Source organism: Anopheles bellator, chromosome 2 (genome assembly GCF_943735745.2).
Source record: "Anopheles bellator chromosome 2, idAnoBellAS_SP24_06.2, whole genome shotgun sequence".
Taxonomy (NCBI): Eukaryota; Metazoa; Arthropoda; class Insecta; order Diptera; family Culicidae; genus Anopheles; species Anopheles bellator.
This window is the reverse complement of record NC_071286.1, coordinates 73,839,816-73,866,721: the sequence shown is the minus strand read 5'-3', so window position 1 is coordinate 73,866,721 and position 26,906 is coordinate 73,839,816. Positions and strand designations below refer to the sequence as shown.

Below are 26,906 nucleotides of genomic sequence, written 5' to 3'. Positions count from 1 at the left end.
CACACAGTAGCACGTCCGGCGTCCCGAGCCACCAAGGGTTCATATCTGCATATTTCATAACAAATTGTGATATTTAGTGATTAATGCATTCTGTCATGAAACGTCATAAATTAATTCAAAGCCCTAATAACTAAAGTTTCGGGACCCACCACAAGGAAAGTCCTCCAGAAGGCAGTGTTCAAATGATTACCAGCATTTGTTGTTCTCACACTTGTAATGTGTTTTCTTATGACCCACCGTCACCGTCCGGCCACCACCGGGGCAGGCGGCAAGATTAGATTCTTCCCCGCAAAAGAACTTGATCGCCGGGGGAACTGCCTGTTTGGTGATCATGTTTCAAGTGAACTGAACTACCGCAGAGTCGGAGGCAGGCCGCTCACCGGGGCCGCCTGGTACTCCGATGGAGTATGTTTACAAACCACTCCAGCAGCCACCACGACAAACAAACCCCGTTAGAAGTTGCGCATATCTTGCGTGGCACAGGGAACGGCACACATCCAGGTGCCGTTCTACGGCCGGCGGTTTTGTTTAGAATTTCCTTCCTTTTAAAGCCACCAACCAAGGGTTGTGTTTGTGTTGGGAAAACGCTCGTCGTGTTGTTGTATTTTAAAACAATCAAAAACTCGTCGAAGGTTCGAGCTCACCGTTTATGTAGGTTAAAGCTTTCCGTTGCCCATTGTTCGATTTCTCTTCCTGTCCTGCCTGCCAGCGCGCAGCCAGGGCTGCGATTAAGTGAGCAACATATCAATCACTCCGGCCGTGGTCGGTGCCTGGAGCACTGCCGCTGACATGATAGTTCCATTTATTGCGACTGATAGTTATAATATCACGCAATGCCAATCCGCGGCGCCGGCCCAGACAGACCGGCAGAGTTGAGCGGCAGCTAATCAGTCGCCGTCGAAAGGCCAAGCCATCACACGGACACGGTGGCACGGACCCTGGATACCCAAATGTGGGGTGAAATTTGAAAAGGGCACAGGCACGCCGGCATTACTTAACGATCCGACAGCCCTTCGGTTCGCGGGTCAGACATACAAATACCCAAAAAAAAGCGAAGGGCCACAGCACAGCAAATTGGCACCGGAAACTGGACGAAAAAAAAAGAAACTGATGCTGAAACGGCAGCTTGGGGATCGGGAGTAATGGGTGACCGGACCATTGGGTCCATTGGGCTCGGGTTTCCTAACCCGCGTGGCCTAGTTTGCGAGGGCCAACATCTGGGGCCTAGAAATGGGAAAATCGGCGTCACCCTTCGTTGGCAGTGATGCAACGGCATCCCATCCCTTGATCTTGAGGATGTGAGGATCAGCTTTAAGCGAATGGTTTGGGCTTGATAAGTAGACCTGGGGAGATTTTCCACGGGGAAACCGTTCCGGTGACTGACAAGCCAGCCATGCCGGAATCGATCGTGGCCGATTGAAAGGTTTCGCGAAAGCCACACCAGATTGATGAAGAAATTATTACGCGCCACGCGGTTGGCTGCCGATTCCGGTCACGTTACTGCCATCCAATTACCCGATCGAACCGCCCGAAAAGTGCGAATTTTTCCAGAACTGTAACAAAACGGTGTCCCTTCACATTCTGCGGCGAGCGCGTAGTGGCCGTGAGACACCAGCATGGTGTGGCGTGCAGTGAAATGGGTTGCCCATTTTAAGGAGCCCAACAAGTGATGCCGGTGTTACCGTTTACCGTTTCGGCGGCCTACCGAACAACAAAAACCCCGGGCACGGAACTGAGAGGGCTCACGCTCCGGAGTGTCTTCTCGATCGGGAATGGCACTCATTAAAACATTCCATTTCCCTTTCCCGGACCTACGGCAAGCTAAATAAGGCAGGGGCCACCATAAAAAGGGATCCTCCCGGTGCCAGTGCACACTGGAACACTGACCAACCCGGTGTCCCGGGCAGTCCGGCAGGGCTTCCAGAGCATCGCCGAGGGCGACCCTAAAGCAGGTTGATAGCATTGTCCACTTCCAATTATTGCATCGTGGGTCGGAAGCCTCCCAGCCGCCCGGTTCCCTGGGCTGGGTGAGGGCGCGAACGGCCAACCATTTCATCGCCAGTTGATCGATCCGATCTACATGCCCATCCCGGGTTGCCCGGAGTCCAAAAACGGAATTCTTGACCACCACCGCCACTAGAGGGCCTTAGAACGCCCGGAACCGACCTCAGGATGATGGTTGGCTCCTTGCGGGCCTCCGATGATCGGGCCAGTCCGTCAGCAAGATAACGGGTGGACACAATGAATATTGTTCCGATGTTTTTGCTGCCATTTTGTTGGACCGCACTTGATCCCGTTTGTACGCTGGATTATTGGAATCTGGTTTTGGACATGATGCCCACGATCATGCCCACGAGGGGCCAGCTCGAATCAAACCCTTAAATGGTGGGGCAAACGACCTGCGGGAGATGGTGTGCAAGAGAGCTGTGATGTACTCTGCATTTCATTATTTTGAAGCGCCACCAAGAGCATTGCATCAGCAGGAACGAGTGGCCAAAGTGACCGGAATGTTGCGTCGCTCATAGCATGATCCTGGCTTACGGAATCTCTATCACATGTTCTAAAGTCGGATGTCCGGTAACAGCGCCATGTTCAAGACGGACTCTAAACACATTACGTAAACAACGTAAAGGCTCCGAAAGAAGACCCGATTTCCAACCCGAAAACCTCTTCATCCTGTCCAACGCATTCCAGCGCATCGCTCGCTCCATTCCATTGCATCCCTTTCATGACTAATGAGATAACGTCTGACCCGATCGTACGGATCGCATAAATAAAGATACCGTAGGACTTGCTGCCGCCCCGGAAAGGAAGATCAATTTCGGTTTTATCGATAATGGTCCCAGTACAGATTTGGTATCACTGAATTGTGGCCCACAAGTAGGTTCTGGGTGCGGTGGAACAGAAAAGGGACCAAGGGTTCGGACAGAGCGGCACTGCCCGGCGGGGTGCATCCCTTCGAAAGAGTGTAAATAAAAAAAATCTTCGCTTACCCGCAGTGTGCATTCACGTCACAACCGAAAGTGGTGCCCAGTTTGGCAAAGATTAATTGCGTGGCCATTTTTCAACCCAGCCTAACGATGCCTTCCTAAAGTTGCCTTCCGATGGCCTTCCATCTTTGATGGTTGCATTCCCGAAGCCCGGCTCTGCGATCTAGAGCAGCGCTCATAAATAAGAGCGCAACACCGATAATGAGTGAAGGGCTAATGCCGTTGTGGCCGAGCCGCGAAACGATCGGTACGATTTGGGGGGATGTAAAAATGCAAAAGAGGGATATTAATTTAATTAGAGAATACCTCGTCAACGATCGTTGTAAGGATCAAAGAGATACCGCTTGGTAGAAGCGATGCAGAAAAGCAATGAGCATTATGAAGTTGCCAGTTCCAACAAATTCGTGTTAAAATTGCTTTCCTTACTTGCAATCAGAACGGTGAAGGTTAATTTAATTATGCAAACGAATGGGATACGAAATAATTGATTTATCCTGTTTATTATCTGTGCGCACATATCCCAACGCCTTCCGATTGTCATTGGTTAATCCCACACATCCCAAAAAAAGGTGATAAATTTACTCTTATCATCTCCTGCACGAACGTGCAACACGCAAGATCTGAACGCTGGACCTGACTAATATTCGAATTAAGGAGCTTGCAAGCTGCTTCCAAAAATTCCCGTTCCGGCAACATTTGACGGCCAGAACGAAAGCAACAAATCAAACCGCACGCCCACCAATTGGGTGCACCACACCCCGCACGAAACATAATCCCCCCAACGGGGAACAGTAAAGATTGACTCGATTTAAACATATATTCTCCGCGGCTTTCAGCCCTGCGGTTCGTCAGCCCAATCATTCCTGTCATCATTCCGTCTACATGACGAACGTATCACACGTGTCACGATAGGGTCGCAGCTCCGTTATAAATCCCAAATTAAAAGATGCCACACATCGGAGACATTAATTTTTGTGACGCGAGCTTCTGGCCCCGCACCGACGACAGTCTAATCCGCGCGCGTGACGGTTTTACTGCCCGATCATGCCGGCACCCTCCGGAGCGGCCTCATAATTTGTATTCAAATCAAATCGACACCTTCGGAGCAACCGGAGCGGAGATGGTTCTCCGGTAGCCCGGGGGGCGGTGTGCCGAATGACGGAGATCTCCAAACATGCCAGTCCGGGCATAAGGGCGGCGCGCCCTGGAAGCAACACTGTCTGAGACGCTGGCATAAACAGATCGATTTGAGGCGTGGAAATGTGCACCGCTCGTATCGACCCATGTGAGATTAGAAACAGATGCACCCGGAGGCCCTATGCAGCATCGAACGTGTGCTTCGTTTTGTAGCCGTTCTTCGTCTCCGTCCGCAATGGCCCCTCGCCCGGCTCGGCTTGGCGTCTGCGACAAGTTCTTGGAAGGAAACGAAGGGCTCCACCGAATCTTCGGGCTACATCTTCTCGGGCGACTGGGCGGATGGATGGAAGGTGAAACAGACTTCACGCTAACACCGGAGCTGCGATAGACGGCCGACGGGAACGATAAACAAATGCCGAGATGAGCGCGATCACCCAACGAACACTGTGGCTGCGCGCCGAATGGAGGACAGACGATTGGGTCCCAATCGTCTAAAATCCCATTCTGGGATATTTTTGAAAGCAAACGGCTACAAACTACGAGACTGCTGTCAGTTTCAAATTGTGGCCACCTGGCCGCTTACACATGGCCCAGTGTGATGCAAAGATTAGATTCTGGAAGAGTGATCCTCACACGCCGCAGCATCTTAAAGGCTCCGCGGGGACCGCAACACGCCGGTTTGGTTCGAGCACTCTCGGGCAGTGTTGGGTGTGAAAGGTTAAATAGCCCCATCGAAAGCACGGCGACCCGGCATCCGGCACACATCAAAGTGACCGATCTTTTGGGGCCACGGCTTCGCGAAACACTTCCACGCTCCGTGCCCTCCCGCTTACCTGGCCGAGATCGAGATTGATCGTCACGCGATCATTTTTAGCGCCTTTCTGCAGCGTCGGGCTCTGCCACCAGCTGTTCGTCCCGTCGACAATGTTCGTGATCGGGTGTCGCTTCTCCGGATCCGGATTGTTCGCGTCGCAGATACCACACTGCGAACCGCGGGACCTGCAGAGAAACCCGGGAATAAAATGTTTAAAAATTAGTTTCACAAACACCGCCATCAGGACGAGGCAGCTCTCGCTCTGCCGCTATGTGAAAACCTACCGTCCCGTGCTCTCCGTGGTGATACGGCAGTACTCCTCGCGGCCGGCCTGACCGCAGGTCGCATTCACGGAGATTGTCGCCCTCAGGGCTACATTAAAAAATGATGGCCACAAACCGGACGCCTTCGGTAGCTGCTGCTCGTAGTCCGCCGTCGCCGATGAGACCGTCAGCCCGGACAGCATTCTTAGTTCTGCAAGACAGACAACAAAACACCCCGAAACAAAATGATCAAAAATGGCGCGCCAACGGTCAGTGTTTGAGAACATAATTAAGACCGCGAGAGCTAGGCTGAGGCGGGCCGACGAGCTCTGGAGCGGTCCGAAAAGATGGGATAGAAAGAAAAACGACAACGACAAAGTCCGAGCCGTCTAGCGCCGAGGACACCCAAAAGTAGTTTAACGCAATAATCGTTCCAAAAATACATCAACCTCCAACCTCCTACGACCAGTGATTACATTTGTCAGCCGAGTGGCCATTAAAAATGCAGCCGGAAATCAGACTAAATCTACTCTCGCCCCGGGAACATAAACACGACCTTCGCAGCCCCTTCGGAGAAGCAAACATCGTCGGTGTGTTTTGACGGAAATGTCACCCCGTTCGTGAGGTGAACTCTTGCGGCCAGAAGACCCACGACCGTGGGTCCCGGCACTTTAGTTTCTCACGGTGCATAAATTTACCCATCTTTGGCTCGAACGCCCGAAGAAAGCGCCCTTCCGTTTGTCGGCACAATCATGATGCCGGCCGGCCGTTGGGACACGACAACGACATAATAATTTTCCAGCATACAGTTTCGCGGTTCGGTGTACTTGGGGGACCCGCTCCATCGATGGGGCCGAATATTATGAGCCCCTCCGGTCGGTGATAAATAAGATCGATGCAGTGATCACATTCTTCAGTTTTATGGCCCGTACCAAAACACGGTGACACGTACTAAATTTTTCCACTGCAACGACTCCGTCGGATCTCCCGGAAGGGTCCCTCGTGGACGAGTAGCGACCCGAGCTACGATGTGGTGCCCTTGTCGGGTACAGAAAATTAGGTGTTAAGCTCCACACAGAATGGCTGCACGGCATTCGAGCTGGTAAATTAACACGTTACTGCTGTCGCCAGCGTGAAGAGACAATCTCCAGCCAGGAAGGCTTCAAAACATGTTTATGATGTGTCGTCTCACTAATGCTGCATTTATGGTACTCGTTCTTGGCTAATGAAAGAGTTCTAAAAGCAATTCCCAGACTTCAGCTGACACTACGACGGCACAATCTCCTTTTTTTGTACAAAACTATCACTAATTGGGGCGGGATCAAGAACCTTGCCCCTAAAAACCACATTGTTACAGAAAGCAACAAAAGATTAACATTGTCTCTGTTGCAGGCCAAGACCGCTCGGCGGTTGTTTGGCGATTTTTGTTCTTGAAGAGACTTCTCGCGAGTTTCTTTCGATCTTTAGATCGTAGAGTTCATTGATTTTCTGAGATCATAAATGATAAATGTAAATCAATGTTTACAAGACTTCTAGGTTCTGTAGCGACGGTTATCTGACATAACTTTGAAATGCCCATCATGCAGCGATCGAGTTGCTGAGCTTTGATTTCGGAACTCTCTCATCGCACTGCCCCGTTACCATCAGGTTACATCCAGTTTTGCGTTGCTAACTAGATTCGCCAGAAACCATAAGCCCACTGTGATCGGTCAAAGTCGGTCCAAAACGAAACAATAAATCAAAACGAAATCGTTGCCAATTTTGGCACCGGCCCTCCACAGGGCTAGGCGCATTAGCCGCCTTATTATTACAGCCTCGTATTAGCGTCGTCCGCGTCCCATATGGTGTGCTTCCGATAGCATCTTGCAACATGCAAATCATGTCGCCCATCGCCCATCGGACCCCGGAGGCGACGGCGGCGACGGCGGCGACTCCAAAACGGTTCGCTGTCTTCAGCTGTCCAAAAAAGGGGAAAATCCTCCGCGCAACGATGCACCGATGTACCATATGTGGGCCGGCACTGGTGCGGCCACTTGTTGCGCGCCAGATAAAATATTCGCCCGGCACAGGCCCTTTAGGGCTGAATGTTTATTACTTGTCCTTTTCGGTGTAACTTCTTCCTCCTTCGGCCGAACGGCTCTACCACACTGCGAGGTCCTGCGTGTTCCGAGATTTTCAGCCCCGCGAGCCGTGATACAGCCCAGCCCAGAGTCCGGGGCCCATTTGCATTCGGGCGGCGGAAGAACTCTCTTACAGTTTTATCAATTAGGCAATATTTCATAATTAAAGACAGCGGCGCAAGCGCCGTTCCGTTGCCGCGGGGCGCACACCTGAGGCGAGGTTTGGAAGCTCTCGACGGCGACACGCCGGCATTATGGGCATTTAATGTTGATTTAGTGTTCGGGCGATCGGGCCACGATCGAAACCCCCCGACCGACCTCTCAGCCCGCGCTCGATGCGGCTCGCTGTTTAAATACACGTCTTCATTGTGAGCCGTATTTATTTTTTCCTCTATCGCACAGCATCACAGCCCCGGGACCCCCGTCCGGCCTGGAACCGCTTTCTCACGCGGCATCTATGAATCAGACGAGTGTGTGCATATGTGCGCCAGCCAAGACACGATGGGCCAAATTAATGACTTTCTGCATTAGAAGCGTCTACGGCGTTGGTTTTTGTTGGGTTTTCCACAATTTCTCCACAGGCTCCCGGGGGTCCTCGGAGACCCCTCGTTGGCCGATTCGAAATTAAGATATCGAGAAAAGCCCGGCTGGCCGGCCAACCACAGTGGAAATGATTTATTGAAAGCATTCGTCTTAAATGCCCCTTTCTAGCCAACCATTAGCTGCTCGGAAGCGGCTCGGAACAAGTTGCGTGCCGCTGCCGGTCAATTCCTGGCAGTATCGGGACAAGTCAATCGCGACGTCGTACGTGCTTTCCGCTGTCATTTATTCAATTAGCACGTTTAAGGACGTTTTTTGCCCCTTCGCCACCAGCGACTTTCTCGGGTGATTTGTTTAAACGATCGTTTGAGCTTATTTGCATACTGATTAAGCCCAAATTTTCACCCAATGAAGCAAAACACCTCACCGCAAGCTCTTTAGCAGCATCGAGATTATGTGCTGCACGTGAGCATTGATTATTTGTCAAAAATGTTACAGTCTAATCAATGTTCCGAAAACACCATATGCTGGAATGGAAAGCACCACAAGCCACCCTGGAACGAACTGCAATTGCGCCTGCCGCGGCACGATCCGCTCGTAAAAACGGGCTATCGATTTATGATCGTATTTTATGCCAAATTAACTTATAAACTCACTGCTCGGTAACAGATACAATGGCCCGTGGCCAAACCTTCCTGCGGCTGCCGTGTGCTAAGAATACAATTCCCCTTACCGATGCACCTGTGATGCACCGGGGCGCAGGAACCAAACGATCGAATAACAATCGCGATCGTTGTGGCCGGCCCCGAACCCACAGAAAGAAATGGTAAATAATTACGTTCCCCAGCGCAACCGACCGAGGCGAGTTTATAAATTGCGCCTCCGAAAACACTTGGCCTCGGCCACAACCGGCCACTTTGGCGGAATTTATTGTGTTTCTTTCGCAGTCACTTTGCGGTGCGTAAATCATTACGAGTTTCTTTCGATCGTTTCGAGTTAGTTCGAGGCCCCAAAATCGGAGGTCCTGGAGTGGTAACGAAATCGACTCATTTATACGGCAAACGCTGCACCCGATCGAAGCCCACATTCCGGGCGTTATTACACGGTTCTCGACATGGCCAATAACGATCGAGCTCTTCCAATTGCGGTCCGAGTTCTGAGAGTACCGACCGACCGAGAGCCCGGCCACGTTCCAAGGCCCAACGGGAAGGAGTTTAATTTTACCAACAATAAACGATGTTTGTACGCAAATGTGGCATACATCCCGATACATCGGCAAGTTGCCGGCTGCCTGCACCAGGGACTATGTACTGTGTGCACTCGCTCTCTCTCTGTATCTGGTGTGCGCCCTGTTTTTGAGCGTAAATAAACAAACACCAGCATCGGGTCGGGCGATCCTCACCAAACCTCATCATAAGAATGTTGGCCAGAACCGCCGGTGAAGATCGCACGGAGCACCGGTTGATGCACAGTTTAGAGGATGCCCGTGCCCGGCCGCATACCAGGACATAAATTTTAATTGAACTTTCATGTTTACTATTCCACTGCGGTCGGGATTCGTAATTGATTTGCATTTTTGCACGACGTCTGAATGGGCTGCCCGGACCGCCTATAAACATCTCGTTCGGGCGAGAGAAAATGCATGTACACGAACTATTTGCTCGCGCTGTTTGTCCCCATTATGTTCAACATGCGTTTCATGTTCTTCCCTCCTGTTCGCGAATGGTTCTGACAGCGTTCCGAACCGAACGGGACTCATCTGCTGAACACCTTCGATAGACTCATCAGCTAACAAGATGTGCCATTTTTACAAATTAGAATGAAGCTGAGTAAGGGCTGAGCTAACGTTCCAAACAATAGCAGCACCCAACCGTTTCGCTCCATTGCTCCAGAAATGCCACTTCCACGGCCAACGCATCCTCAAAGCCATCCTCGCCATGCTCTTTACCCTTTTTATGAATGGGACCACGTGCGGCGTGTGTCTTGTTGACAACCGCACCCATGCTCACGGATCCACTCCGAGCAGGAGACAGTTAAAAGAAATCTATGACCCCGCGAGGACCGCGACGAACGTCGACCATTCTCTTGCAAGCGGCCGACGATGGCGATGGCGAGTAAATTAATGATCTACTTATGGGCATAAGAAACGCCGGGCCGAGCGGGCGGAGCAAAGATAAATCTTTTCTTACGCACCGGTGACTAATGTGCGCGTCTTCGGGCTCTGCGTCTCCTGGTTCATTCACCAAGCGCTCGGGCATTAGACCGCGCACTGCACACCGTTTGCCTCAAAGGGCAGCGGTTTCGATGCTATTTTTGGGAATCCGCCAATTGGCGTGCACACTACCAACCACGACCAATTAATTGCCCCCCCCCGATGCAAAAAATGGACCAACCGAACGCACCGAGCGTAACCAATTCCTTCCGAGGGACGGAGGCGAACGTCGAGGAAGTGAGCCGATCTCGCGTCAACCGTATCGATAGATCAATGAAATGGTAGCCCTAGATTGTGGAAACACAAACTTGCAATGCATCTGCTAGCGATCATTTCTTATAGTTTGTCGTCGATTTAATATTAAAGTAAATAAGGTCCTCAGCTCGCACCTTTATCAAATCCTAAGACTGCGTAACATAAACAGATCACTGTGGCACTGATCTGGCACTGATCACCCACTGCAGTCGTTGCAGCCATTTGGACGCAGTCTCGGCGGACTACGAGACATTACTTCCTGTGTCCTGACGACGAGTCCCGACCGAGCGTTGACGACAGAAGACGGGTCCCGCCTGAAGGAAAAGTCAACACCCTCAATGCGCCAGAATGGCCGGAAGAGGCAAGATTCCGCGCTCTCTCTCTCTCGCGCGCGCGCGCTCTCTGTCGCTCCGACTGTCGAGAGCGGGAAAATTAAAATAAATCCTGCAACATAATGCAACCCGAGCGCCCGCCCAGACGCCGAACCGCAGCTGCAGTCTATCGTCGTCGTCGTCGTCATCGTCGGTCGTCGCCGGTCTCGTCTGCGGATGATGAACGGGAAATTAACTTCAAACACCTCCGCACCTTCGGCATGGCCCCATGGGCACGGGACGGGACTGTGGCCACGTTCCATCAACGCACTCGTGGGAGACATAAACAACTCGCGTGGCGAGAAAGTGGCAGTGGCCAACTGCCGACTGCCAACGGAGACTTGCAGACGGCTCACGGCGCGGATGCCGTAGACAAATATGAACTTGAACTGGGGGCCGCCCGGGAGGAAAGTCACTTGACAGTGACAGTGTGCGGCTTGACGCAGTGTCGATTGATGCAGTGCGATGCAAGTGCGTGCGGCCATATCGATAAAAACGCCTTCATTACCGAGAGGGGCGAAAGGGACCGAGAAACATCTCAAGAATGCACCCATTTGTGAGAATGTGTCAATTATCCCGGCCGGGCACAGCAGGCTGCGGAGCTGGTCAGTGGCCATCAGTTAACACTCTCCCCGTAGCCCCGTCTTCTTGGTAGTGATTAATTTGAACTTACTGTGAGTTGCCAATGAGGTTGGTCACCGCTTGATCACGAGACGCGTCCGGGTAGTTAAGCGCCAGAGCGACAGAAGCACCCCTTCGGATCTTGGGAATGCATTTTTCATATCCGCCATGGAAATGGCGTGGACTCCGTGCCCGGGAAAGTGTTACGGAGGACAACTAATTGCGCAACGCCGTAGCTAAGCCGTGCCTAGAAAGTGTTAAATTACACGCCTTAGTTGACAAATGGGTTCTTTTCGTTGGCCGCAGTACGAAACCGTTTACCAGTGACTTATGTTCCAGTGTCCAACGTATGCTCCGTGTCACTTACTGCTAAGCTATGAGCTCTTCGTTTGACGTTATTCCGTATTTCAATCGCTGACGCCTTGCTAAGGACGATCTAGTCAGCTTAGAAATGGGGTTTGACTCAAAAATCAAGGTTTGCTAGATGATTTATTTCATAGCAATGATTAGTGACAGGGTGATCCAATAAAGGTTCTCTTTTTCATTTGATTATAAAACAAAAGACGACTTAATATTTTTGGATGGTTGAGCATTTATGCGAAAAGTTCATTCATTACATTTTTTTTATAAAAAACAATTTTGGCCAAATGTTTATCACGCTTAGCTTGGCAGTAGCCCATTCGATCGACTTATTGTTGAGTACATTTTCGATTGTATCTGGTCCTATCTCGGCTATAGCAATTTGAATTTAGGTCTTGAGCCCGCGAATGATTGCTGGTGGGTTCTGCGTAACGTTTATCTTTCACCGATCCCCAAAAATAACAGTCCTGGCGGCTCCTTCTTCACTCATTCATATGGCAGCCGGAGCGAATTAAAAATGAAATGCTTAAATGAAATGTGCTTTTCAAACCTTTGAAACCATAATTGTATTTTATACATAAATGTAGTGAATAAAACTTTTGATTAAATGTTCAACCATCGAAAACTATTAAGCGGTTTTTGTTTTATAGCCAAATAGAACTACAAGAGAAATACAAGATGAATCCAATAAAGGATATTGGATCACCCTGTATTTCTATTACTCCCAACTTATGAAGTGCCATTTTCAATAACTAACCACTAAACAAAACAAGTTCTACCGTTTCTTGACGATAGGAGAACCGCAGCCAAACCTCACAAAGTTTCGCGAAAGAACCGAAAATACACCGAAAACAAACTTACCCTCTGAGGCGATCGCTCGAATCCACAGAGGTGTTGAAGCAATAAGGAACCTTTCGCACAGGAACACCAACCGGCCGATTGATCGTAAGGCAATCCGAACGATTGCGTGCCCGACCAAACCCGACACGAATTACTCGTAACGGGCGCACCAAAAAAAAAAGGGAAACACCCCAAAGGAAAACTCCCAGCCGAAGAGCGCCAAGAAAGGCAATGCACACACGCGCAGCATCGGGAAGGCGCCATCTAAATTACGGTGCAGACCTCTCCGCACGTACCTCGTTTGCATATGAGATGGCTGCTGCCTCCCAGTGCCGTGCATCGGGAGTCCGCTTCGTCCGATCGGTGCACGGTGCTCTAAAATAATCCAACCGCACGTTCGCCACCAAATTCGGAGCAAACAATCTGCAAGCAATTTACTTCGACTTCGCTGTTGCCCCGGTTCGGACGTTTTAGCGTGAGTACATCGCTACATTGCTGCAGTGCTTTTGGGGAGCGTGCAGAAAGATTATCAACCTGGCTCCGCGGTGCCGTGTCCTGCTGCACACGCTGGACCATATTTGGTGGCCATGACATGACGTGACGGTGATTGCTGGCCACACCTTCCTGTCCCTGGCGGGCGCTATTACGCTCGAGAGCATAATTAGTGTCCCCCCCGCCGTCATGCGAGCCACCCAAAGTGAGGTTGGGTTCTGGCTGAATGCCGGCAAACGTTTCAATCTGCATCTGCGACGACGAAGCTCTAAACGGCTTGGAACATTAGAGTAACTTTTTGTAACACACTTCCAGATGATCCGTTCCAAGATGATCCGTTCCAAGACTTCACTCCCGTTAATGCCGCCGTCGTACGGATTATGTTTATCACAAAACAGCGGAAGATAAACTCCCGCAATGCAGCAGCACCGAGCGACCAAAAGCGCAGGCGGGTCTTCTACTAAATGCCGCCCCGAAACCGATGCTCGTGTACGAACCTTTGGCCCCGGCCGATTGTTGGGCGCGCACGTTGATTTGTTTATGTGACCATCATTCTCCTGGGACGGTCTGGGTCTGGGTCTACACGCCACGGTGTATCAATCCTGGGCAGTTGCCGTTAGTTCCCCTCCCCCGGTTGGGTCCCCGGATGGTGCGTGGTGAGACTCCATTCGCCTCGGTTGGGTTTCCAGCAAAGTGTTACTTTCTGTGCGGCGGAACCAGTTTGTCGGTGGGTGGCGATGATGAACTCCCGCCAACTCGAGGGGATGGATGATTGAGCACTGGGCTCAAAGTCGGTGCCCGGTCCAGATGTCCACGGATGTCCGATCAGCTCAGCAGGACTGAACCACTCATCTGCTGCTGGAGTCGATCGCATCGCATCGTGTGATCTATCGTTAATGGCACCACTGGGTGGATCGATCCTCATTTCTTTGCCCCTGACACACTGTCCTAGAGTCCCTCTCGGTTCACAAAAACATTTTAGAGACATTTTCCAGAACACTGGAATGCTCCGCCCGAGCATAATCCACGGCTTATTATGCGTGCCGGTTCCCTCACAGGAAAGTGCGTAGCGCCACACCGGAGCTGCTTCGTGGAAGGAAAAACTCTTCGAACACTCTTCGTCTTCAACAAGTTTTCCACGAACCAAACGCCCCGGTCGAGTTCTTCGCGCCTCTCGTACGCACCGACTCCGATGCAAAGTGACCATACCCATTCCTTACCGGCCAAAGATTACCGATCTGAAGAAGCGTAAAAAAAGGATACTCATCACTACGAATTACGCGCGGGAAGGGCTGCGGGAACCACACGGCGGGCCTATGAACCTATGAATTATTCATCACTCCGACCGACCAACCGGCCGCAAGTGGGCGCAAAAGGCAAACGCAACGTATGCAACGAGCTGCAAACAAGCGTCGCGCTTCCCCGGCCCAGCAGCAGACCGGCACTTAAAATGGCATCTCAGCCAAGTGGCGCCTGGGACCACCACCACGTGCAGCCCACCAGATCGCGGCACAGCTGTTTTCCAGTGCCACTTCAGCTGAGAGCGACGCTGAAGGATCCGCTGAAAGCTATGATTACCGCTACTGGCCGACAGCTTTGTGGGGGGGGGAAGAGATGATGAGGCTGGGCTGAGATGATGAGCAGTCGCGATCGCACCCGTGATTTGCACCTTATGCAAAAGTATGCAACCCATCGATCAGTGGAATCGCAGATTGGTGCGCCGCGATACAGCGCTCAGGACTCGCTCAGCGGACAGGCTGAACATGGAAAAAAGATGTGGCTCTGGCGTACAAATTGCACAAACTTGTTGCAACGACTCCGACTCCATCGAAGCGCCTGGCCAGCTGGCTGGCTGGCTGGCTGGCTGGCTGACTGGAAATAACAGTTGATGATAATGAGTACATGTGTGTTGAAAAATGTAGATTTTCTATGGATCTGAAGGCGATTAAATAATAAATTTGTAATCTTGTTGGTTAATCTATAAAACGATCGGTGTTTTGAGGGCGATCTTCAGAGCTTCGGATATTGAATGGGAAAGAATCCTTTATTTGGCAACATACATACCGAGGCGAATGGATTGAATGTTGTTGAAATGTTCGTTACTGTCTGGCGGCAGAATTTATGGGTAAACACCAACCGAAGCCACCGGCACAAAAACGATCGCGTTGAAGTAACGGCGCAGCGGGCTCTACGCATTCGTAGCAACCGCAACATCTTGGTGGCAGCATAAAATCTACCCCTCGAAGGAACGGTATGCATCGGCGAAACGCATTGTTTGGCTGACTTTGGAGTGTATAATGCGTCGCTCCTTTCGTTCTCTCGGGCACATTGTGAGGGGGGGCGAAGGAAACCTCCAGTCGTTTCTTTGTCTTGCCCCAAAAGTTGCCCGGTGCTGCAGTCCGAATCCTTGCGATGCACCATGCCGCAAAACCGCAAGCAAAAGAGAAACGGAAGGCAATTAGTCGGCGGCTGACGGGACCACAAACGTCGATCAGGAAGACACGGTGCTGACGGTTGGAATAACGGGCCAGAAGCCACCGCCAAACTTTGGGCCGGGTTTATGTTTCTTTCCAGGCGTTGAAGCATCAAACATGCGTTCGGTTTACGACCGCTGAGTTACGGAAAAGGGATCCAGCACCACATTTTCAGCCCATTCGCTCGTAAACGCTTATCTTAAGGGCGCTTTTAAACGACAATTCCTGCCCATCGACCGGGTCACTCAGCCGCACTTGAAACTCCCACGGAAAGCCGCACCGAGGTGTCGACAAACAAATCACGCTCGTCGCTGCATCCGATCCGATTAGGCTAGAGAGCGCAGCATAATGTTCTCGTTTTTTTCCCACTCCCACCCGAAGTGATCGTAGAAATCGCGGCCACGAGGGATTCAATTTCCACCGATCACCGGCATTTGACGATCGCGAAGCCGGCTGCCGGCGGGCGGCATTGAGAAAGAGCCGGCTCGCCGGAGGACGCTGGATGGCGGCCCGTTTTCATGTTTTGGATGTGAAAATAATGACGCTTTTATTGTAATTCTCGGCCCCGGGCCATTAGTTATCTTAATCGGATTCGATCCCGAAAGGCCCGTCCCTTAAGGGTAGTTGGTACGACATGAAAGCCCGGTACGGAACGCGCAGCCGATCGAAAAGGGTGTATTTTCTACTCCGCCCGTGGCTCCGGAAACCGGTTGACGTTGTTTTTCTCTCTTGGACTTGGATCGGCTGATTAGCTCCCTAAAACGCGTCGCGAGATTGGTATGAAATTGGATTAGAGCTTTTACTAACGATCGATGAAAAATGTATTTTAGTTAGCGGTTCCGAGCGTTTTGTGGCCACAACCGAACTCACCTTAAAGACTTTATTCGAAAAGTGCACGCAACGGCCGGCTGATGAATTCAACCGACCCGTGCCCGGAAGGCCCGGACCCATTTCAACGAGACGGGGCCACCCAGAAGACGGGCCGCTTTTCGGCGCCCAAACGGCGACCTGATGATTGAATTTTAATAAATTTACCATTAACGTGCACTTGCAGGTGCACCTCTGCCACAGGTGCCGTCAAGGTGCAGTAATTTTTTATCGACCGTATCTCCTCGGGCACCCGGCACGAAGACCCTTGCGATCCGCTTAGGCTGGTTTGCGCCGACCCGGACGCAAACGGTTGACGCAAAATTAATTAAACCAATGTTTACAGAGGCTGTTTTGCAGCAAAGCGCAGCGTTTGAAGATGATGCTTGCTGAAGGCCGCGAAGAAAGTCAACGACTTGGTAAGATCGTGCATAATTTTGACCGCTACTCTTCCGGGACCTGGACGGTTCGAGGAATTTCGGGAGGCAAAATGATAAAATTCGAAAAACTGAGAAGCAGCGGATGCAGCGCACGTTTCATAATCAATTAGTAAGTGAGCCGAGTGGCCACGACGGGCTGGCGGGTGGCCATAAATCATTCATTGTTGATCTTTAATTATGGGGCCCCGCGGATTTATTCGCCTCACATTTAAGGACCAAACTTTTCCAGTCCTTTGCCACCCGGTAATCAGACAAAAGAGTGTAGGAAAAGTATTGTTTTCCTAACTCTTTGAGGATATGAATTGAAATTTATTGCATTTTTTTTTCAATCATTTTTACTCTGTCAATTTATTACACTCGATTTGGCCAACAACTTTCAAACACGATTATTCTGACATAAATTCGTACCAAAAAGGCACCCCTCCCGAGGCTGATCGGGGTAACTGCTGCCGGTCGATCGATCGATCACTCGACAACCCGGCCATTACGGTTGCTGCACATGAAGCTGGCAGAAACGGTGTAAAGGGGTGGTTCTCGGGTCGCCAGAACCAGAAGTGATTTCCGAACCGCTGGCTCTGGTCAAATATCAATTAGCGATCGATTTTTCATTAAAAACAACACATCATCATCATCGCCAGCAACAGCAGCCGGCCGGCCGGCCGGCCGGGGCAGGACCGATCGTCCTGCGAACTGCCACTCTTCGCGGTTCGCTTTTCTTTATAATTATTGGATATTTGTTACAAAATATGTGCACATTAGCTTCCCGCTCCTGCCACGACCGGCCATTCTAAGATCCGCCGTGCCGGCCGCCGTGGTGGCGGTAAGTGGTTGCCTATTAAATCTGTTAAAATGGTACCGCTCTTCCGTCCGACTTCCCGCGAAGGATCACCACGTGACGGCCGGAGCCGGAGCGGTCCCCGTCGACCGTCACGGCAGGGGTGGAAAGATTCTTGACCGCCCGGGTAGCACCAATTTATGTTTGAGAGGAGAAGGAAAAGGTTGCTTTCCTTCTGCGCACTCCTTCGCACACCATTCCTTCGACTGTTTTCGGGAAAGAATTAACTTTTTGGGAAGCACTTTCGTTCGTTCGAAGCGGAGCGTTACGAGCGCCTATCAAAACACCGACCCAACAACCAACCTCTCCGAATGAAGTAGCCGCCATTGGCGTAGCTTCGGTCACGGCATCATCCAGCGGAGATCGTAGCTTGCAGATTGTGGCGGCTATCATCGCCCGCTATCCACACTGCACACAGAGTGCACCGTGTAATTTTGGGCACTTTTTGAAAACGTTCCGAGCCCGGGTCGAACCCCGGGTCAGTCGTCAAATTTACCTGGCCGACGTGCGATGAGCGGCTACTTAGCGGCGGCGGCTGCGTAAGCAGGGGATATCCGAGCTAATAATCCTGACGGTGGTCCTGCGGGACTGGCCGTTTTGCCGGACGTGGCCGCCAGCCCCAGGATGTGTTTTGCCGAGCTTGGTCGTATATGATTTTTGATTCTGATTTTGAACCGCCATTTGGTGGATTATTTCATTGGAACGCCTTCAGTCCGGTGCGAATCCTTTGGAGAGGCCAAACCCAAAACAATCGTACAAACAGCTGCACGGCCGAGGCCGGGTTCGTTCCTTTGCCGTATGCGGGTGGCAGATTTATGAGTCCCTCCATCACACAGCCCCGAGCCCAGGTGAGGCCCGCCCGGCATGTGTCCTTCGCGTTACGCACCGAAGCAGGGAACCGAAAAGGCCCGAAAGGCCCGGCACGTGAAGAGCCTGAAAATTCAATCTCTTCCAGTGCGCCACGGCAACAATGCGCCCGGCGGCGGCGGTAAAGGAAGCAATTAAAACGACGATTGTTTAAGGAATGTTAGGGTTCGGTTTGGGCTTTTCATGAGAATTCCCCACTTCCCCGCGAGACGCTGAGAAAGGGATGGCAACGGGGAACGGGAAAAGTTATGTTCATGCCCAGCACGGTTTATGTAAGACAACGGTTTAGGCGTCTGATTTGAAAAATAAAACCACCGTCCGGTGCCACAAAATTTATTTGTTTAAAATGCAAACATAGAACCCCCCTCCGGGGGAGCGGTCAAGAACGTAGCGAAAAGACCCATTGGGCCATAAGCTCTCCGCATAGAATCTCTCTCTCTCTCTCTTAACTTCATTAACACGTCCGAGGCCCATAATTAACGGCCACAAATTAAAGCATCACGATCGAACCGGTGAGGTGTTCCTAAATCATCTCCCAACTTAAGGTCGCGCGTCTTACCTTGCCTGCCGCCGGAGTGCCGTTGCCGATGGGGTCCCCTTCGCACCTGGGCCGCCCGCAGGCGCGCGGGTCGATTCCTGGCCGGAAGCACTTGCAACGGATCGCCCGTATCGTCACCGATCTGGGCCTGGTGACTGCGATGGTCCTCGTCATCCTCGACGCCACGACTTTCGCGCAACGAGCGCATCTCCTCTACGCCAACATCATCCCACCGACCCCAGCTGGCCTCTACCGTGCCCAACAACACTCCACCGCAGACCACCAGGGTCAGCACACTGCGCCACAACGGTTGCCGCCGCGGGCGACACATTCTCGGGCCGCGTATCGCTCGGTTTTGCACTTCCGTTTCGCGCCCTTCTTGAGCGGCCATCAGCATCATAATTCGCACAAATCACTGCCCAGCGCAGACACACGACACTTTGCTTCTTCCCTATGCTCACCACCACCGCTGACCGACCAACTGCTGCTTACTCACATCTTATCAGCGTGCAGCACACTAACTTCTAACCATCGGCAACCGGCCCGGTGCATCCGACTCAGCCTCCGATGCGGTTGGTTGCGCGGCGCGCAAAAGTCTGTAAAGGGAGGATAGATTGCGAGCATGTTAATGAACTTTCCGAAACGCGATTAAACGTGGCACTGCGTGATTAAGGCCTAGTTCTGGGTTACTCCTTTTTCTCATTCTTTCCTAGCTCCTTGAGTGAGCTCCAGAACTAGAGGAAAATCATCCCCCCCGGTTGGCGATCGTTTTACGACAACCGATCGTAAAACCCCGAATCGCTACCGATCGAATCGATCATCTCCGGGCGACCACGCGGTCGACTGGCACGTTGTTCGCGCCAGCACCACCACCATTGCCGGTAACGGACGACCTCGAAAGCTGGGCCGTCCGAAAATCAGCCGGCCACGCGGAATTAACAAACCGGTTCCAGCGCCGCCGGAACTCGCTATCGCTATCATAATTCACGGCCAGCACCCAGCGATTCCAGTTTTCTGGTTAAAACTTGCTCGCGTCGCGATGCTAAAAATTCCGATCGAATGGAAATTATTCAATCAACCGGAACGGAACATATGATGATCGTCCGTGTCTGGCTGGCCCGCAAAGAATCGCAAAGCGGTGCTTTCTAAAGGGCCAAACGATCCGTCAACATGGGAATAGCCTCGTGTTTCGGGCGCTTTCGGCGGCATCTTCCGGAGGGTATTATTCAAATCCCAACGACGAAAGCAAATTTAAAAATAAAACAACATAATTAAATTAGCACGTTTGGACCGAATGCGGGACAAACGGAGAAACGATCTTCCAACAGGCCGTCCTCCCAGGGACGATATTGCAACACCATGGTCCATGGTTTGAGACTTTTTCCCAACGCCTTACTCATTACGCTAACGGTGATTCAGCATTGAGCACATCTGGCCCGTTTATTGCGCCAAAGTGTCAAGAAACCCGAAACGCTCCGGGGTAGCAAAGGTTGCAATAAAACTTTGGCCTCGGTATGCGCAGGACCCAGAAGTCAGATAACTGGGACCTAATGAAGACATCGACGAATGACGAAAAGGAGGCGAAAAATTCCACGCCGCGACTTCCCGAGCGATCTTGGCGTACGCGCGCATAATTCGATCGATTATGATGAGCCGGGCCACGAGTGGCCAATAAAATGCCGCCAATTGTTGTGCCACCCATTTTTCGTGGAGCCACCACCAGTGGCAGCAAGCAATACAAGAGCACACACTTACCACTCTTTATTCTGGCCGCCCGAGAATGGAATGCCGACGTTGCTGCTCCGTTGCCGGCGTTCGCCATGTGCGCCTTGCGACCGGCGAGCGGGGAAAAAAACCGCCCAAAACTGACCGAGACCGTTTCTCAGCCAGAAGACGCGATGAAAAATGGCACCGCCATTGATAAGGGCGTCTATAATTACTTTCTTCGCCCCGCCCCGGCAGCCTGCCGGATGCCTCGGCACTTCACGGATGCACCAGTGTGACGTTGCACTTGCAGCATCGGCGGCTTCAGCGATCCTCTTCAGAAGACAAACGACACACGCATCGAAGCGCCTCTCAGCCGGTGGTTGTTTCTTTTTCGGATTTTCTTTCGACGACCGACGACGATCAAAAAAGGGCCGCAAATTCTCACACCCAAACTGCACGAATTCACGGGACAAACCGTGGGGGCCAACTCCACTTTCGCAACCGATCCGGCAACACGTTTGCGCGATCGCTTCGATCACACTCGATCGGCGCCGGACACAACAATTACCTGTGTAAGGTGCAACGCGCGTGATGCATCACTTTTGAGGCTTTCCCGCGGCTCAACGCTTTCCCACGGGCCACAGGATATCTGACGCCCGCCCGACCGACCTCCCGACCGATGGAGGTCAAAGTACGCGTAATCCGTCCGCTTTGTCGAAGGAGTTTTCGTCTTCGTTTTGTGCAATATTAATCCCCGCGTACACGATCTTCACGATCACGTCCCGTGCTGCTGCTGCTGCTGTTGTTGCCCGATTCGCATGTGCTGCAGTTCGCGGCGGTTCTGCTTCAGTTTGCTATTTTAAGCTCCAGCCGGCCGGCACCGCACGCACCTCCCTCTAATGGGTTGGCCACACACTTCCGTCGTCTGCACGGTCGCCGTCGCCGTCAGCTGTCACTGCGTACCCGATCCGTTATTCGAATCCGTGGTTCACAGCATCACACCCAAAACTGAGCCACTTGGCGCAACTTTGGCCAAGATCCGCACAAGATCCGAAGGACGAAAGACGAAACGGGCTGATTGCACTGCTTAAACACGGGAACTTAAGACGGTTCCGATCACACAACACATTTCCTTTTTCTGCTCTACGATCGAAACCCCGAAACGGGTACAATTGAACAATGCGTGGAAAATATTAGCAACTAACAGCACGCAAATAATACGCCGAGGAAGAAACACTTCACCGTGAAGTGGTCCGAATTTTTTAAATTCAACTTTTCGTCACCGGAACCGGAAAACACGTCCGAATACTTTAACTGAGAACACGTAAAATTCGACGGGAAATTACTCTAGTGTTCAGCTTGGTCGTTATTATTATTGGATTGGATTATTATTATTGGAGCGAAACAAACACCTTTTGAAGCTACGAGCAGCTTTAAATCCTTGCTATCCGGTTGCGAATGAACATCTTCGTAGTCGCAGAATCCAGTGGTCACGGCCCGGAAAAGATCACTTTCACAGCAACAAACACGTGAATTCGACGGGAAATTACCTATACACAAAATGTCCGTTCCCGGCAAACGTTGGAAATGTTAACTAATGCACCACTCTAATTTTCCGCTTGAACGTTATTATTGTTTATTTGTTTATTGTAGCGAGCTACGAGAAGTTTTCAAATTTTATATTGCTCCTTCTTGTTCGAATTTTAATTTTGTTTTCCGCCAACTGAAATTAGTCTCGGGACTTTCTGACCGCCTGAAGATTTGGAAACCTTTGCGTTCCTAGTCTCTGTTTTTTGCCTTCTCGGTCTCTTTTCTCTCTGTGTTTCTCTATTCTCTCCGGTTTTTCGACCGAGCGTTCCCGGTCCCTGATTTTTTTATATCTGACGGGAAACGACGGGAAAGGGATAGCCGGATAGTAGAGCGGGACAGACGTTGCGCGCATGAAACTTTTCACGGACCGCCTAATGAAACATTTCATTGCTATTTTTCAAAGGGAAGGCCAATTTAAAAATACGGGAAACAATAGATAGATAGAACGTTTTCCCACCGGCACATTGTGAGTAAGCTGCACTGCCAGGTTTACCGTCGATCATCGTTTGTCGCCTCCCGATGCATCATCAGGCCGGGGAAGTACCCCAGGTTGCGTTCATTGCCGTCACGTTTACACGTGTCCCCTCGAATAACCAGTAGGAACAGGATGTATCCTGTGGCGTCACAATGATTAGCGATCGACCCTTGCTGACCGTGATGCACTTTACTGCGAACCGACAGGTGCAACACTGGAACTGTTGTTCCTCGCGTATCGCATTAATTCCGCCATATTTATCAGCTGAGCACGAAACGCGACACACCGGAGCGAGCCAGTCAGTCGGAACCGGGGTGTGTTTGGTAGATCGATCAACCGGTAGAATTAGTAGCTTTGCCGCGCAGCACGGATGGGGGCTATTAAAATGAGTGGAATATTTACTATCGGCCGGCGCTCTTCCTACGAAGGGATGATGGAATCGATTATAGATGCCACCACGCATCAGGCGAGGGACGCAAAACTGCAATATTCATATTCCGATCGCAACCGTCAGCTTCCCAGAACAGCCTAGTCACAACCATTACCCGTTCACATGCCCAGCGCCACCGAGTGTAAACTACCAGTCTTAGTTTATGGACCACGACGGCGGTTTTTTTTTGCACGCCACCCAACAAAGGTGACTCCACATGTTTTGAGTTACGTTCCGGGTCCAAAGTTTCCAAACCCTAGCGCGGTGACCAAAAACCGCACGAAAAAAAAAACGCCTCGTGGGGGATTAGAAACTCCGAATGGTAAATAATTCAAGTTTAATTGGCCATTCTGCATCACTTTTGATTTGCCCGCCGTTGATAGGTCCGGCATCGCACCGGCGCAGACACCGCGCATCTCGATAGCGCATTAGTCAATCGGTCTTCCCCGCGAGCCCGACTAATGGCGCCTATGGCTGTTAGAGAGGGTACACACGGCGGGGGGGTGCCCTGGGCACAGTGCTATCGAATTGTGGTTGGAACCGGCCCGGAGTGGGAGTGTTAGCACCGCACACTCGGTATCGGAAGCGCTCTAACCTCAGTGCTCGATCTTTGGTGACGTCCGGCGGATGGTGTGATCGCTCGCCAATAGCTGCTACACATAAATAAGGCAACCCGACCGGTGTGCCCGAGATTCGGTTCGCTACTCTCGCTGTTGGCGAAAGAACCACAAACGCCACAGCCTCTCTCGGTACCTTCTCGGCAATTAGTAGCGTGTTCAGGTGTCACGCGGAGATCGCGCACTGGCGTGTCGATCGGTCGATAAGCCCGTAGACGACAGATAGTTGTTTTCCATTGTTCCGATAGCCGTTTTTTGTGGGAACTTCCGTCGTCCGGAGACTAGTGTGCAGAAAATGGGTGCCTACAGTGCCAGCCGTCGGACGAATGATTTACGATTCATTGTTCTGTTGGTCCTCACCGGTGTGCTGGGGGTCGCGTTCGCTTGTGTAGGTTTTCCCGAATTTCCCCAACAACCGCTCCATGGTACACCTTTCGCCAAACCCGTCTCTCGTGTCCCATTTCCGGTCCACAGAACGGTGGGTACAAGGTGCGGATCAAGAAAATCGAAAACTGTGCCGGCCCGGACGCGGTCATAACGGCGGACGACAATTTCACCGTCGTCCTGACGAAGGACTGTGACGTCAAGTCGCGGGGATGTGTGCGCTTTAAGGACTTCCAGACGGCCAACGCCAAGTACACGCTCACCAAGGACGGAGTGCAGATGATGCAGGGCTCGATCGATCTGTGCAATCAGGCTTCGCACCGCAAGCGCACCGAAAGCATCGCCGGCTTCCTCCGAACGCTCGGCGTACCGGAACAGTGTCCCGTCGAAGCGGTACGTAGAGAGCCGGAGCCCTGTCCGCCGGAAGTGTCGCTCGCTCCGTTGAACCGTTCCATTTTTGCTCCTTGCCCCAATCGTAGGGACAAATATGCGTCGAGCCCAGCCAGGCCGTGAACATCAAGCGCTTCCAGCAGTACCTTCCGCTGGCCCGAGGATCAATCGCGGTGGATGTTGCCGTGCAGCACGATTCGGTATCCAGCGATCGATTGCTATCCAGTTTGACTACCTAATTACCTCCTCCCTTTCCGATGCTTCTTGCAGGGTAAGAGTTGCTTCAAGATTCGTTTCGATATTACAAAGTGATCCTACAAAGTCGTGCGCCCCGTCCGTTGTGCCAGTTACCGGTTGTGAAGGGATAGGAATAAAATTAACGCTGCGCGGTTCGGAATCCTATTCGCCATCAACACAAATTATCCTGCTGAGCCCGCCATTAGTCGAAACATTTTCAATAAACACCATGTTACTGCATTGCATTTTCACTTTTTTGGGTTCTATTACCACCGATACGCCAAATATTTTCTATCCAACAGATACTATATCTGTGTTATTCATTTTTCAAACATATCACAGAGAATAATGTCGCGAAATGAAAAATATTAAAGCATCGGAGCAAATAATGGTCCTTAATCCCCTTGGATCGTGCATCCTTGTTTGAAGGTATCAGTGGTTCAATTATCCGTCCTCGATCGACTTTTGTTCAAAAAAATGTCTCTAAGTGCACGTGTAATCAATCCTGCAGTTTGTATTACACTCCACAATGATAATTGATCAAAGCGAATCGAATCAACACTTTTTGCGTGAAAAGTGCCGCCATAATCTCTTCGCATATTTGCATGCACTCGTTTGTATCAATAGCAAAAGAACTCGTTTTCCGTTCATTGAACTGGCATTTTCCACCCCAAAAGTTCCCTCTACTGTACCACCCAGCACCAGTTATTCGCATTAAGCAAAATCTGATAAGTGACTCCATTAATTATGCAGGAAGCGTGAACGACATCAGCGGGCGAATCTATCGGTATAAATAAAGTTGTTGCGCCCGTACCTGTCCGAGAAAGCAATAGAACGATTGTGTTATCAATATGTCCTATTGGAAGGGTGTCGCTGTGTTACTGTTTATTTTGTCACTGTGCCACACCAGGCGTACCCACGCTTGCGTAAGTGTTTCGCCAGTGTTCAAATATCGATCGGCACTATTAATAATCGATTCGTGGTTCATCAGAACGGTGGCTACAAATTAATTCTTCATAGCATCGAGAACTGCGGTGGTGATGGCCAAATCATCACGATCGATCCGAAATCTACGATCACGCTAATGGACGACTGTTCCGTGAAGTCCAAATCCACAGCCCGGACGACCGGTTTCAAGCAAGCGATGGTAAAGCACCACTACCGGAATTTTGAGTGTACCCTAATGAGTGTGTGCCAAATGGTTTTTGCGTAGATGCAAGTGACGATCACTAAAAATGGATTGCCCGTGCTGAAGGAATCGGTCAATATTTGCGCCAGCCTGAGGGACGCGGCCAACAACAAGGATGTGCAGGAAATAATCACCATGTTCGGTGTTCCGGACCGCTGCCCCGTACAGGCGACGGAGGTCAAAACGGACGAAAGCCAAACGTACAACCTGGAAAAGTACAAAAATCATCTCCTGGTCGCACAGGGCCGGTCCATAGTGGATGTGCTGATCACGCATGACAAGGTGCGTGATTCACTGATAAAAGTTTGAAAACATCACACGATTTCGCTTTCTAATCTCTGCACAGGGTGAAAGCTGCTTCAAATTTGACCTGGAAATAACGGCCGCAAACATCGTGGGTTAGTGCTGACGGGCTCAACCACAATTCTCCAAAAGCCCGTAAGGATTTCCATTCCCGTAATGGGCTGTAGTAAATAAATACGCGATGCAATAACTGATCAATAACTGCTGATTGCCTATCGCAAGGAGCAAACTCCCGAACTGTCACATCCATATTCTCACAGCATACGAGCCCTGTTCGAAAAGTGTCGCGAATTTCGCATCGGACCGAAGGCGGCATCGATGGAGCAGCAGAACAATATCACATGAAATGATTATTGAAGTGCTTCAAGGATAGAACAAAACGCTAGCCCAAGTATATCTGATGGGGATTTGCTTTGAAGAGGACAAAATAGATATTCATGAATAAATAATTTGAGAAACACGAAATTCACGATACTTTTCGAACGGACCTCGTCTGCTGTCAGCGCGATTGTGTATTGCGACATTGGATTTTAGATTTGTTTTTTTCC

At 51.0% G+C, this 26,906-nt stretch overlaps 3 protein-coding genes across 3 annotated transcripts in view; 2 read left to right on the top strand and 1 right to left on the bottom strand.

The window, feature by feature from the left end:
- The window catches only part of LOC131208033 (laminin subunit alpha-1), a 72,003-nt gene extending 52,636 nt beyond the window's left edge, over window positions 1-19,367 (bottom strand). Inside the window, exons 1-3 of the mRNA XM_058200675.1 lie at window positions 19,058-19,367; window positions 5,226-5,415; window positions 4,961-5,126 (exon numbers count right to left, since the gene is read on the bottom strand). Of these exons, the coding sequence (XP_058056658.1) occupies window positions 4,961-5,126; window positions 5,226-5,415; window positions 19,058-19,367 (666 nt within the window). The remainder of the gene's footprint in view (window positions 1-4,960; window positions 5,127-5,225; window positions 5,416-19,057) is intronic.
- Window positions 19,368-23,857: 4,490 nt separating this feature from the next.
- On the top strand, window positions 23,858-25,099 carry LOC131210366 (uncharacterized). The gene is made up of 4 exons (XM_058203602.1): window positions 23,858-24,243; window positions 24,330-24,632; window positions 24,719-24,829; window positions 24,900-25,099. The coding sequence occupies exons 1-4, from the start codon at window positions 24,151-24,153 to the stop codon at window positions 24,939-24,941; spliced, it is 549 nt and encodes a 182-aa protein (XP_058059585.1). The 5' UTR covers window positions 23,858-24,150; the 3' UTR covers window positions 24,942-25,099.
- Window positions 25,100-25,707: 608 nt separating this feature from the next.
- On the top strand, window positions 25,708-26,733 carry LOC131211047 (uncharacterized). The gene is made up of 4 exons (XM_058204388.1): window positions 25,708-25,792; window positions 25,858-26,013; window positions 26,080-26,337; window positions 26,402-26,733. Exons 1-4 carry the CDS (start codon window positions 25,718-25,720, stop codon window positions 26,456-26,458), a joined length of 546 nt encoding a protein of 181 aa, XP_058060371.1. The 5' UTR covers window positions 25,708-25,717; the 3' UTR covers window positions 26,459-26,733.
- Window positions 26,734-26,906: the final 173 nt, after the last annotated feature.